The sequence below is a fragment of the Brachypodium distachyon genome, chromosome 1, assembly GCF_000005505.3.
Source record: "Brachypodium distachyon strain Bd21 chromosome 1, Brachypodium_distachyon_v3.0, whole genome shotgun sequence".
Lineage (NCBI taxonomy): Eukaryota > Viridiplantae > Streptophyta > Magnoliopsida > Poales > Poaceae > Brachypodium > Brachypodium distachyon.
The window spans coordinates 63,335,859-63,348,097 of record NC_016131.3 but is presented as its reverse complement, the minus strand read 5'-3'; the positions used below and the strand labels follow the sequence as shown (position 1 = coordinate 63,348,097).

General features: G+C 43.7%; 3 protein-coding genes and 1 long non-coding RNA gene across 5 annotated transcripts; 2 read left to right on the top strand and 2 right to left on the bottom strand.

Moving 5' to 3' along the window:
• Positions 1-4,103: 4,103 nt before the first annotated feature.
• LOC112269953 lies at positions 4,104-5,177 on the bottom strand. Its single transcript, XR_002962223.1, has 2 exons — positions 4,443-5,177; positions 4,104-4,325 (listed from the first exon to the last, which is right to left on the bottom strand). It is a non-coding gene; the product is annotated as an uncharacterized LOC112269953 (long non-coding RNA).
• Positions 5,178-6,251: 1,074 nt separating this feature from the next.
• On the top strand, positions 6,252-7,842 carry LOC100842987 (probable WRKY transcription factor 54). The gene is made up of 3 exons (XM_003557976.4): positions 6,252-6,634; positions 6,743-6,847; positions 7,123-7,842. Exons 1-3 carry the CDS (start codon positions 6,582-6,584, stop codon positions 7,592-7,594), a joined length of 630 nt encoding a protein of 209 aa, XP_003558024.1. The 5' UTR covers positions 6,252-6,581; the 3' UTR covers positions 7,595-7,842.
• An 813-nt stretch (positions 7,843-8,655) lies between these two features.
• On the bottom strand, positions 8,656-9,794 carry LOC100842681 (octanoyltransferase). Its single transcript, XM_003557975.4, has one exon. It carries the CDS (start codon positions 9,654-9,656, stop codon positions 8,928-8,930), a length of 729 nt encoding a protein of 242 aa, XP_003558023.1. The 5' UTR covers positions 9,657-9,794; the 3' UTR covers positions 8,656-8,927.
• A 36-nt stretch (positions 9,795-9,830) lies between these two features.
• Positions 9,831-11,800, top strand: LOC100845457 (tRNA-specific adenosine deaminase 2). Of its 2 annotated transcripts, XM_014898619.2 has the most exons (8): positions 9,831-10,009; positions 10,100-10,137; positions 10,242-10,308; positions 10,399-10,558; positions 10,641-10,740; positions 10,998-11,101; positions 11,363-11,546; positions 11,634-11,800. In XM_014898619.2, exons 1-7 carry the CDS (start codon positions 9,971-9,973, stop codon positions 11,401-11,403), a joined length of 549 nt encoding a protein of 182 aa, XP_014754105.1. In that variant the 5' UTR covers positions 9,831-9,970; the 3' UTR covers positions 11,404-11,546; positions 11,634-11,800. The 2 variants fall into 2 exon arrangements, with proteins under 2 accessions (XP_014754105.1, XP_024313278.1); XM_024457510.1 differs by lacking the exon at positions 9,831-10,009 and having other exon boundaries at positions 10,094-10,137; positions 10,407-10,558.
• The last annotated feature ends 439 nt before the right edge of the window (positions 11,801-12,239 follow it).

Sequence of the window (12,239 nt, the reverse complement as noted above, 5' to 3'; positions counted from 1 at the left end):
CATCATCTTGATGGTTGTGGTACAATACTTTATATAGAGAAGTATTTAATTCAATAGATCCTGCCTTTTTATGATCATGTGAGTCTAATCAGATAAGAATAAAAGAATATTTGATTTCTATGTTGGTTCATGTGAAGAAATGGTATTTAGCATGGGAGACATGGTTATCCTCTCTCCTAATTTATTTTGTGTAGTATAAGCAGAACAAAACGCTAACATGGATAATTAAGAAATGGCGTCACCTAGGAGCATTGGAGAGCATAATAAATGTCCTTGAAACAAGACTTTAAATTAAAGTTACTCCGTTATTACATGATTTATATGATGAAATATCACAATTATAACAAAAAATGATATATTCCCTCCGATTCATAATAAGTGTCTTGGATCTAGAACAAAGTAGAGTATAAAACCTGCTTAAACGGAAATGTGAAGGTTGAGATTCTGAAACTTTAGGTCTCTTTTGATTCAAATTTTCATATGAATTTGTAGGGTTGAAATACTTAGGAATTTTTCATACTTTGGACGTTTGATTTGTAGGATTGAATCAATCCTATAGAAATTTTTCCAAAGGAGTCATTAGTACTGCATTTCATAGAAACATTTACATCCGCTCCAACCTCTCGGTAGAATGGACATGACACATGACATAGTTATTTTTTTTCCCCATTTTTTTTCCAATCCAGTGAATCTGTGAATCAAAGAGACCCTCAATTATTACGAATGAGTAGTTTCACCTGAACAACCAAACAGTGGACTACGAATGATCCACTAGCTAACGCTACGGAACCAATAAAAAGAACAAAAGAAGATTTGACATCTCGATCGACGTCCTGAGCTACTAGCTCGTTGGATGAACCAACGCAAAGCCCAGTCCCCAGCCCGCCTAGGCCCGATCGAGTTGATTCCTTTGGGTCGCATATGTGTATATGCGCCTTTTCCCCCTCTCCAAAGCTCCTTTCGAAACGGTCGGTGTGTAATCTAATCCAGGTGGAGTACGTCGGTGTGTATTTTTTGCCCGTCCGTTTTCGTGCTATCACTGTTGGCGTCGGATGCACGCTGACGCAGCTTAATCTGCGTTTTGCGGTTTGCATATGCACCGTGCATGCATGGCGACGAGAAGGGAAAGGCCATGCGAGAATGGACGCCCGCTTGAATAGACGGGTCACAAACCTAATCTAGCAATCCAGCTAATCAGGGCCTCCTGAAAGTGAAAGTGACCTTTCACAAAAAAAAAAGTGAAATTGACCAGGCCCGGGTTTTAATTCTCGATCACTTTCTGCAAAACATTTATAGCAAACGCCAAGCTTTTCTCTAGAAAGATTCAAATTTAGGATAGATTAGCTCGTGGCAAAAAGCTATGCAAGTTGTCACGTAGGAGTAGGCACTAGCAAACTGCTCTTCAATTTTTCTACTTGTTCTGAAGCGCCTTTTGTATGATCCGTGCCTCTTTTTCTACCAAACACACACACACGCGGGCGCTATACAAAGTACTACTGCTGAATGCGCAAAGTACTGTCCCATATCTTACAGTACGGGTACGATGTGTATTTACCTTAGAACTCCGGGTTGATGGAAATGCTGTAATACTGTCCTTAAGTCTACGTCGAGTACGTACTCAATCGATGTCCTTTTTTCAGTAAAACTAGCACGCATCCATGTGCTCAGCTCGATCGTGTGTTCGGGACAGACACGGTACTTGTATCGGTGCGTGCGAGGACAGCAGGACACTGTGGCACTAGACGAGCCGAGTCAGAAACATGTGCACTTGACATCTCCCACGCAGCACACGCCGATCTGAAAGGTGTGTGTACTTTTTTATTCTTCTTTTCGAACGCAATGATACCCACCGGGGGTTAAAACTTAAGAAAAAACTGTGTGTACGTAAGTACGTGCTACTCTATAACCCTCCAACGAAAAATGTCTCGAGTTTATTAAAATCTGAATGTATTTAGACATGACTTAGTATATAGATGTATTCAAATTTGGTGTTAAGAGTTGGACGGAGTACCGTGGATCGATCTTCAGGTATCAGTGCGGACACTTAATTAGCTGTGGAAAAAAGGGCATGAGACTCTGAGCTGGAGTTGGGATCATAATAAGAAAAGTGCACTAAAGTTAGACGCACATCAGGGGAAAACGGCTATTTTGGCATGTCGGTGCAAACCGTAGAAACAAACGAATATATATTTCCTCTCACAGTCTCACGGCCACTCTATCGCCTTTTTCAGAATGCGCGGCTCGATCGGTTTATATAGTCTGCAATGATTTTTGCGTGCTTACGTAGTTGATGCAGCACAAGAAGCCATCACTAACTTATGAGCCTCGAGCGTGTTAGTTTCCTGACCTAGCTGGTGCAGATCTGCTTGCTGATTATACTATAGCGGGTATAGCCAACGACAATAACGTTAGTCATGCATGTACGTCTAGTCGTCCAGAAACATCCAAAATGTTTGTTTGGAATTTGTCCCTGCCCTCAAAGTCATAACGGCCGGCCTCAATTTCATCCTATACTCCTTCCGTCCCAAAATAACTGTCGTGTATTTGAATAAGATCTTATACAAATTCATGACACTTATTTTGGGACGAAGGAAGTGTATATAGTTTTCGTCCCAATCAGATCGAAAATTCCAAATGCAATATGGCATCTAAGAACGTTGACAGGTCATCATCGGTTCACAACATTGATATATGATACTTCTTCCGATCCATATTAACTGTCCCAAATTTGACTAAATATGGATGTATCTATGTCTAAAAACGTTTAGATACATGTAACATTTCGACAACTAATATGAATCGGAGGGAGTAGTAATAAGGAAGAATGCACGTACTCCCCTTGGTAGCCTCATGGCTCATGAGTACGGAGCAAGGCTATTATCATTTGTATATTTTCTTCCACTGTTCCAAACATTAGGATTCGGTCACGTGCTTACTCTAGGAAGTAGGAAACACAAGCACAGGCCTCTCGGTTAGGGTACAGATGCAATCCGAACTCATGCACTATCACACGCCACACTCACACAAACTACCCCTGGCCTCTAGGGTCTTAGTACGACGACTACCCAGCATCTACTGCAACAAGCTCTTCTTTGGCAAGATTTGTCTGGCTCTCGTAGTGGTGGAGCAAGGACGGTGTCCTACCTTCAACACGTTTCAGTGCTTGTCGCCATTGTCTGATGGTCCAAGGACCTATTTACCATATTTGTTATTTTTAAAACCTTTTTTACCGTTGTTGGTGATTATTACTCCCTCCGATCCATATTAATTGTTAAAATATTACATGTATCTAGTGTTTTTTAAGCATACATCAATATTTGGATAAATTTGAGACAATTAATATGGATCTCAGAGTAATAGATTAGTGATCCTCTTGCAAAAAACAGATGAAAAATGGGCCGACTCTTGGAACAAGCAGGTTTACATGTCGCTGGAACGCCTTAATAGAAAGGTTGGCCCAGCATGCCGAGGGTGTATGTATGTTTGGGCTTACAACCAGCTTGCACTTGCTTGCTGTAAAAGAAACAGCTCGCACTTGCACGATCCGAGTAGTCGATTCTTGTTATGATGGGCCGGAAAATACTTTCCCGGGTCGGGCCGGTCAGCTCAAGATACAGTAACTTTTTTTCTATAGTCAGCTCGAGCCTCGAGATAACTAGCACACCGCGGTTTCGCTAAAAAAAACAGCGCACCGCTTGAGCTGTGATCCGGCTAGATAGCTCAAAAAAAAAAGGCTAGATAAGTCAAACTCAGTTTCAGTGTCAATTGATTTTTCATTCCAGAGCGAGCGAGCTTGTCTCAGTTGGTGCTTGGTACCACACGTTTGTTTTAGACCCCTGATGGCCTGATCACAAGCAGACTTACACGCTGCTTGGAGTTTGGATTGTGTAAACTCTGGTTAATGCAATCATCTAAATTAAACACACAAAAACTCTCTTGTGTTTTCATAAAAGACAATGGAAGCTGGAGATGTGGTGACGACATTAGAAGAATAGCCTCTAGCACTAAGCAACGGCCACGTGCCCACGTTTATCCACCATAATTTTACTAATTTCATTTCAAGCTTTTCCATACTGATTCTATGCTTTCAGGTACCCAATCAATTTAACTCTGACCAACATCGGTCCGCTCTGAAGATTTCCTAACGAAATACTCCAGTAATATATATTGAATTCCAGCTAGCTAGAAGCACATCATCAATTTTGTAGAAGTAGCTAGGCTACAAGAAAGTGTCAATCTTCTCGTCTTGTGTCTTAGTTAATGGATGTGTCAAGCAAAGACAAGCACTAGTTATTGGTGAGACCAGACTTGCCGGCTTCCGCCACCTAAAATGTCTAGTTTAATTAATCTGACTTCAAAAAAGTGAGGTCAGTTTTAAGAAAGACCAATTAGCGAATAACAAGTGCTTCCACATAAGTAATGACTGAGCTAAGAAATGTGACCTGATTCGTACAACCATTTCCCACGAGATATTTTCCCAGTTTGGCGTTATCCTCTGCCCAATGTTTCGTGGTTCGGCGTTTGGCCCTAGTGCTGATGGCTCACAGTGTTAATTTATGTCCACAGAGTTTAACTGGCATGTATTACGAAAAGGACACACTTTTTCAGACGGGAGACAGTAAAGCATAAATTTTCTTATTGTCTTACTATTTCAATCTTCTCAAGGATTTCCAGTGTTACCTTTTGAGTGTCTTCCGCAAAAAAAAGAAAAAGAAAAGAAAACGCTCTCTCGTGCATGCCAGTTCATTTGCTTGCGCTACTAGTACTGACCTCTAAATTAAGCATATTAACTACTCCATCATCTATTTGATTTTGTATTTTGGCGAGATTTGCAAGTGTGAACATGGACGCGCCGGCAGAATAGCATATTTATGTATGTATAGTTGTATTCTGCATTTTGTGTGCCGGTGCAATCGCGTAGCCGCAAGTATACTCCTTTTCTATCTCTTGGCTGTCGATTGTTAATCGTGTAGCTCACAGTGACCACACTTCTACGATTATTTTTCTCTCGTTCGTCAAGACTGTGACGGACATATTTTAGTCGGTAACCAACTCAATTAGCGGGGTATTTATTTACTAACCCATTACTGTATATATTATGCAGGTCAATGAATAAGCCAAGATCTGGATGGCATGCATCCCCCTTCTCCCTCTCTGTCGATCAGCCAATCAGAAGGTGTCACACGTCCTCCTTCTGGAAGCGGCGGATTATAATATGCGCTACGTGTCTCGCTCATGATAGTGTTTGTAAATTTGTAAATTCAGTGAGAGAAGACGGGTTAAAAAAAAAGTCAGAGCTTGGGCTAAACAGGTCTTAATTTTAGTAACATGCTGGTACAATAAACAATATGATCTCTCTTTCTTGTAAGGAATAAACAACGTGATCTGGTACGGACTTTCCTTCTTTCTGAATTCTTTGACCTTGTGTTTGTGATCTGTCTGTCTATACGGCTGGGTCAATTTCCAAGACCTCATGGTTGTCATTGTAATTAGAAGAAAAATGACCTAAAGAAATTAGAAACGAAAGAAAAACGGTAGACTAGGTCATGGTTGTCATTTTGTCTGGAAAGATGGTGCATTGCCGTCAACATTTCTACCGCTATTTCAGAGCGGCAGCAGCTGCCTCTCCCCTGAACACTCTCAAGTCTCAACGCACCATCACCTAGCCCTCGACTGATGCCTACCGTCGTGATGCACGGCCATTTGGGCAGCTTGCAGGCCTGCTGCTGCATAATAATACGGAGTAGCAGATATATAATGCTGCAGCGACCGGGCATCCATCTAGTTGCCACGAAAACATCATCGATGATATCATGTTCCGAGGGTCCTAATTTAGGGGGAAAGCTTGGAGATTCCTTCCCGCCTCAACTTGCCCCCGCGGGCATGTGCAGGTCTTATAAAAAAAGAACCCCGTCGATGTGCGTTAGGTATCAAGCTTAATCTCCCTCCCCAAGCAAAGAGACGATTCCCGGCCCTCCGAGAGCCAAGCGAATCAGGCCAGGTCCGGCTAGTTTCATTAGTTAAAGGCCGAGCGGTACCAAACTTCCATTTTGGACAAGATTTGAACAGGTCCGGCCGAGTAGAATACAATAGCGAGTCCCGATCAACGGAAGGATTATTATTGTAGACCAAGTGGCGAGATCGATGACAGTGCTTAGGGCAATAAAATATGAGCTGAAACACGTCATCCGAGGCCACTTGTAGCTGTAGGGAGTCCCTCCCGGCCGGGGGTGCTTTGTTTGAAGAAAAGAAGGTGCGGGGAAATTTCTCAGGGTCTCACGCAGCGCCCGTCGGTGCGGGGGAGCACGTGACGGCGATACGGTGGGCTGCGAGGAGGAAAAGATAATCTTTGCTTGCATCTCGTTCCGGTCTCAGTTTAGTTTAAGTCATTGGGGGAGAGGGCGTTTTATAAGTTATGTGGTGCATCAGGGCCTCAATTATAGAGCTCTTGACGTTAAGCTCAAAAGGGTGCTCTGGTCCAGTACGCTTCTGATTAAGGCTTAGACTATATCTTTAGCTTTTCTCTTCTTCCTCCTCTTCCTCGTTCGTCCTACGCCTCTGTGTTTCAAGCTCCGGGAACAATGTCTCCGGTGCCGAGCCCACATCAATCACACCTTCTAGGCCACGGGGCAAGGTAACTAATTTAACTAAGAATTGTATTTCGTTTTGTTTGTGGTCTTTATATATGTGGTCATGTTTGGGGTGAGCCTTTCTTGATTTGTTTCTGAAAATAAACTTGCAGGAAAGAGAAGCGGATGAGGAAGGTGGATACCTTTGCGCCCCACAACGACGGCCACCAATGGAGGAAGTACGGCGAGAAGAAGATAAACAACTGCAACTTCCCCAGGTTCGAATGAGCAGCCTAACCCTTTGCTTTCCTCCTTTTTGTTGATCTGCATCTGCATATGTTCTGGGAAACAATCAGTATCACCTCGTCTTTGCAATCTGTCTTGACATGTAAAATATCTACAACCTGTGATGTTCTTCACATTCTTGCCATCCAAATCTACAATAAGAGATGCATAGTGTAACAAACAAATAAATGGATGTAGAAAAGCTGGATCTTTTTGTGTTTGTCTTACTCACAAATCGGTATTTTCTTTTCTTTCCCTCCTGCTGCAGGTACTATTACAGATGCACCTACAAAGACAACATGAATTGCCCGGCCACGAAACAGATTCAGCAGAAAGATCACAGTGATCCCCCATTGTATCAAGTCACCTACTACAATGAGCACTCATGCAACAGCGCCTTTCTTGCTCTTACCCCCACAGAGTTCCAGTTGCAGACCGCATCTGGGAAAGCCGTCTCCATCTGCTTTGATTCATCTGGGGCTCAAGAACCGGCAGCCAATGCCAGCTCGCCTTCTTCAAGTGCAGTGCCTCGTGGCACGCCTTCGGAGAACAAGAACCAAACCCTCCGGCTTTCAGAAGCCCATTCTTCTTGGGGCCCCGGTGTCATAGAACAAAAGCAGGTCTGCACTGAACTCCAATCCTGCAGCACCGAGTGCCAAGATGCATATTCAGCCGGTACAATTTCTGAAGACATAGATGCAGGAAGATTCGGTTCTATCAGATTCTTCCATTTTTTGTAAATGGATCAATGGAAGACAATTGATTTTACTTCAAAGAACTAATATGATACACATGTTTTTTTCCATCTACATGCTAGAGTACCAGGTATTTGCGTGTGAGATGTGGCCATGATTTTCTTAGTTCAGTTGAAATACCACTGCTAATTCAAGCAGCAGAGTTCATTCCTGCAAACTCTCAGGCTATTTGTGTTGAGACAGTGCAGCATGTTGTAACTTCAAAAGTAATGAATGCATTTGTTATCCCATTATGGTAAGAACTAAGAAAATGAAAAATGACACAGTTCTGAGATCATATTAGAGATATGTGCAGAATGGTCATAAATAAACTTACAATTATCTTTGTGGTATGAGATACAACATAAAAGTATGAACATGAAAGATGGGCAGCACTAACGTATTCCAAACCACAGTACCGTAGTTTGTACCTTAGCCATCAACTGCAGGATCCAATTGCAATAAAGCAACTCCAATTCAGGGGAGCACGTAGGATCACTTATGCTCGCTTCATCGTTAGTAGCATAACATAATGTAACAAAATACTAGCTTTACAATCTCGGTGAAAAATTGTTATCATGCAAAATTTTAGGAGAAATGACAATGAAGTTGAAGGAACAAAATGACAATGCATCTTAATGACATTTTTGCCTTCAAGTATCCCATAGCAGCCAGTCTTGTCCAAATGTACCTGATCACCAAGAGAGAACAAACAAGGACAAGCCATCAAATGAGACAAAAGAGGCTACATGCTCAATAATAGAAGCACATTTCAGCATCCACAGTTGCTGGCTCCATTCAATATCCACAGCATCCGTTAACTATGTTATACTCCATCCGTTCCTAAATTCTTTTCGTTGTTATAGTGCAAATTTGAACTAAAACAACAACAAGAATTTAGGAACGGAGGGAGCATATTCACAGAAAATGGCCAACACCATGAAGCAGGATGCTGTAGAAAGTATACAAGAAAGCAGACCAACCAATACAATAGGCTGGTTCAGGTGTTCACTCTTGGCCCATATAATATGGAAATCACCTTCGTTTCCATTTGGTTGCAACAAACATAAACAGACAAATTCTTCCAATTGGTATTCCAAATTTGATGACATGGCGTCCACCATACATTTATACAACATTGTTATCCACGCACTCCACGAAGCAGGATGTTGTAAAGCATACCAATAAGAAACCAATAGGCTGGTTCAGGTGTTAGCTCTTGCCTATAGCATGGGAATCACAATTGTTAGAGATGGACAATATCAGACCACCAATGTTGTTCCAAAATTTCATAACAATGTGTTGAGAAGAAACCCTGGTATACAGAGTAAAACATGTATCATGATTGGGAGGTTGCAGCTGAGCACATCATCTCTGCACACTCTGAATCATCCTTGAGTTTAACATCACTGAAGTAGAAGGTTCTCGCCAAGCTCTGCACGAGCTGGTCATGGATCACCTCGTCGGGAGGGAGTTCCACTGCCGCCTCCCGCCGCAGCGACGTGACCTCCTTGTCGGCAATACCGCAGGGCACAATGTGTTTGAAGTAGCCCAAATCGGGATCGATATTGAACGCCAGGCCATGGGAGGTAAACCCGGACGAGATCCTGACCCCGATGGCCCCAATCTTCCTGTCCCCGACCCACACGCCGGTCTCGCAGGCGCCCCCCGGCCGCGCCTTGATGCCGTACAGCGACGCCACCTCGATCATGGCGGACTCGAGCCCTTCGACGTACCTCCGCGCGCCTAGCCCGATGTCCCGGAGCGAGAGGATGGGGTAGAGCACGGCCTGGCGCGGTCCGTGGAAGGTGACGTCGCCGCCCCGCTCCGTGCGGTGGAGCTCGGCGCCGAGGCCCCCGAGGCTGGACTCCGGCACGAGCAGGTTGTGGTCCGTGCGCCGCTTGCCGAGGGTGTAGGTCGGCGGGTGCTGCAGCGACAGCACGAGGTCCGGGATGCGGCCGGCTCTCCGGTCGGCGACGAGCCTCTCCTGGAGCCTCAGGGCGTCGCCGTACTTGACCACCCCGAGCTTCCACGCCTCGAGAACCCTCTTCGCGCCACCACCACTCATCTCCGCCGGTGGGTGAGACGGTGGCCTCCCCCCCTCCTGGCTTTTGGTGACTAGAGACGACGAAGTACTGGTAGATGGGCTGTCTGTCAGGGCTTCTCAACCCCAGGCCCCGGCCCACGGCCTGAACTGAAGAGAGACCGAAAAAAGGAGAAACCTAGACACGACCCTCTTCCTAGTCCGGAGTCCCAACTGGAGCAGCTCGCTCGCCCCGTCGCCCGTCGCCGCATCCTCGCGTGGCCGCGCCGGAGCCGCCTCGCCGATCCGTCCTAGGCTCCTTGCTGCGTAACTTGCGCTCCTCCCTTCCTGCCCGTGCAATGGAGGCGACGGTGTTTATGAAGCTCGCCCTCGACCAGGTACGCCTCAAATCTTGCCTGTTGTAAGTAGAACACGCGTGCAGTATTTCTGCCATTTTCTGGCGTCAAATTTTGGGTCTGTTTTTGTAGGCAAAGTTCGCGTTGAACAACCTCGAGGTTCCTGTAGGGTATGCTTCCGTTTCACTTGAATAGAGTTCACGGCTCACTCGGTGAAAATCTAAATATTGGTTCCTAATGTGCTGATTGCATTGTTCTATCCCTGTCATGATAGATGTGTGATTGTGGAAAATGGGAAGGTTATTTCCTCTGGTAGCAACAGGACCAATGCCACCCGAAATGTACGCAATTATCATCTTTGCAGAATATGTGGGCTTCGAGATGTTTTTGTGTTCTCTCGTCCGAATGATTTTATTACCTTCTATTGTAAGGCAACCAGACATGCTGAGATGGAAGCAATCGATGATCTGCTACGGGAGTGGCAGAGTATGGGTCTTGACCAGACACAAACAGCGGAGAAGTTTGCCGGGTGCGACCTTTATGTCACGTGTGAGCCGTGCATAATGTGTGCATCGGCATTGTCAATATTAGGTCTGAATAGTCTATTTTCTCTTGTTAAACTATGTTACAGTATAACAAATGTCTTATTTTAACATGCTCTTTATTTGGGTAGGAATAAGGGAAGTATACTTTGGTTGTGCCAATGATAAATTTGGAGGGTGTGGATCAGTCATGTCACTCCATGAGAATTCTTCCTTGGATGATTTGTCAGGGTAAGGGAATGTCAGCAGCACATAAAAGCTATTTGCTCAGGATAACAAACTTTTCTTTATACCACCGTTACCTTTATTCCTAGTATTTCACTATGATAGATGTTGTGTCATGATCAGCTAAGTTCGATCTTTTTATTCCATGAGTGCTGCACGGTTATTGAGTTCTCATGCATTTTTCCAAAGCCTGAATCCTGTCATTTATTGAGGGTGCTGACGAATGGTACAGCTAACATGGTCTTGTGTGTTTCTTTTGCTAGGGGCCATAATCCCAGACTGAGAGGTTTCAAATGTACTGGGGGGATCATGGCAGAAGAGGCAGTAGCTCTTTTTAGGAATTTCTATGAGCAGGGAAACCCAAATGGTTTGTTCTATTCCATGTAAATGTTATTCCTATAACTCCTAGAGTGATTGCTCTAAATTCATATATAATTCTTAACTCCATGCTGCAATGTTGTTCAACATCCAAACTGTTTTGATATTTGCATGGTTGGGATATTTATATCATTTTCTATTAAAGTCAGAACCACTGAGATGTTATTGGTGGTAACAGAAGGGCATAAAACATCTTTTCCGGTGTCATTTAGTGTTCTATCTGACAAAGATTTTCTTCAACACATTTCAGCTCCGAAGCCTCACAGACCAGTCCGAGTAGATCAGCAATGATCTTCTCCACACATTTCAGCTCCGAAGCCTCACAGACCAGTCCGAGTAGACCAGTCCGAAGCCTCACAGTTTTTTAGTCGAAGTGCGAGGATGAGTCAGCTGGATGTCAGTTATTCTAAATAATGAATTGCAATCTGCTTAAGGTTTGTCTCATGATTCTCTCTGTAATTCGCTATATGCTATGTACTGAAACTGACCGCGGCATTTGTTTATGATGCTATTCTTTGCAGATCTCCATTCCGCTAACGATTCAAAAAGATCTTCCACTATCGATTACCTTGTGTTTCTCATGCCTCGTCATTTGTAACCTTCAGGGCAACATTTGGTTATAACCTATGACGATATAAAATGCTGCTTGGCTTCTTAATATGATTTGTTTCCGTAAGAAGACAATGCAGCCTCTGTGTGGTCAATGACTCATGGGTGCTTAGAGTTGTATTGTGAGCTTAACTGCCATTCTGTATTTTCTAATCGACTCATCCCACTATGTTGGCGTGAAAAAGAAAAATGTTCAAGTTTCATAGAAGCCACTTTCCCTTGGAAACTAGAAATGCACGAAGTTGAAAAGACGGAAGAGCATGAATCAACCAAGACACAAGATTGTAAGTAATGAACCAGTATCTCTTTGAGCACGTTCGTTTTAGAAAACTGCGCTGAATCCTTTTCAACTAACAATGACATTTTAGACAATAAGCAGTTGTGCAGTACTCTAAAATTAAAAAGGAGCACCAACACAACACTCATGAAAGCCACTTTTCCGTTGAAACTAGAAATACACGAAGTAGAAAAAACGGAAGAGCATAAATCAACTAAAAGATACAAGATTATAAGTAATG

Excerpts from the sequence above, each read along its gene's own strand:
- LOC100842987 (XM_003557976.4), top strand. The coding sequence starts at position 6,582 with ATGTCTCCGGTGCCGAGCCCACATCAATCACACCTTCTAGGCCACGGG. Across the intron at positions 6,635-6,742 it reads CTTCTAGGCCACGGGGCAAG|GAAAGAGAAGCGGATGAGGA; the intron begins GTAACTAATTTA and ends ATAAACTTGCAG. Across the intron at positions 6,848-7,122 it reads AACAACTGCAACTTCCCCAG|GTACTATTACAGATGCACCT; the intron begins GTTCGAATGAGC and ends CTCCTGCTGCAG.
- LOC100842681 (XM_003557975.4), bottom strand. The coding sequence starts at position 9,656 with ATGAGTGGTGGTGGCGCGAAGAGGGTTCTCGAGGCGTGGAAGCTCGGG.
- LOC100845457 (XM_014898619.2), top strand. The coding sequence starts at position 9,971 with ATGGAGGCGACGGTGTTTATGAAGCTCGCCCTCGACCAG. Across the intron at positions 10,010-10,099 it reads TGAAGCTCGCCCTCGACCAG|GCAAAGTTCGCGTTGAACAA; the intron begins GTACGCCTCAAA and ends CTGTTTTTGTAG. Across the intron at positions 10,138-10,241 it reads AACCTCGAGGTTCCTGTAGG|ATGTGTGATTGTGGAAAATG; the intron begins GTATGCTTCCGT and ends CTGTCATGATAG.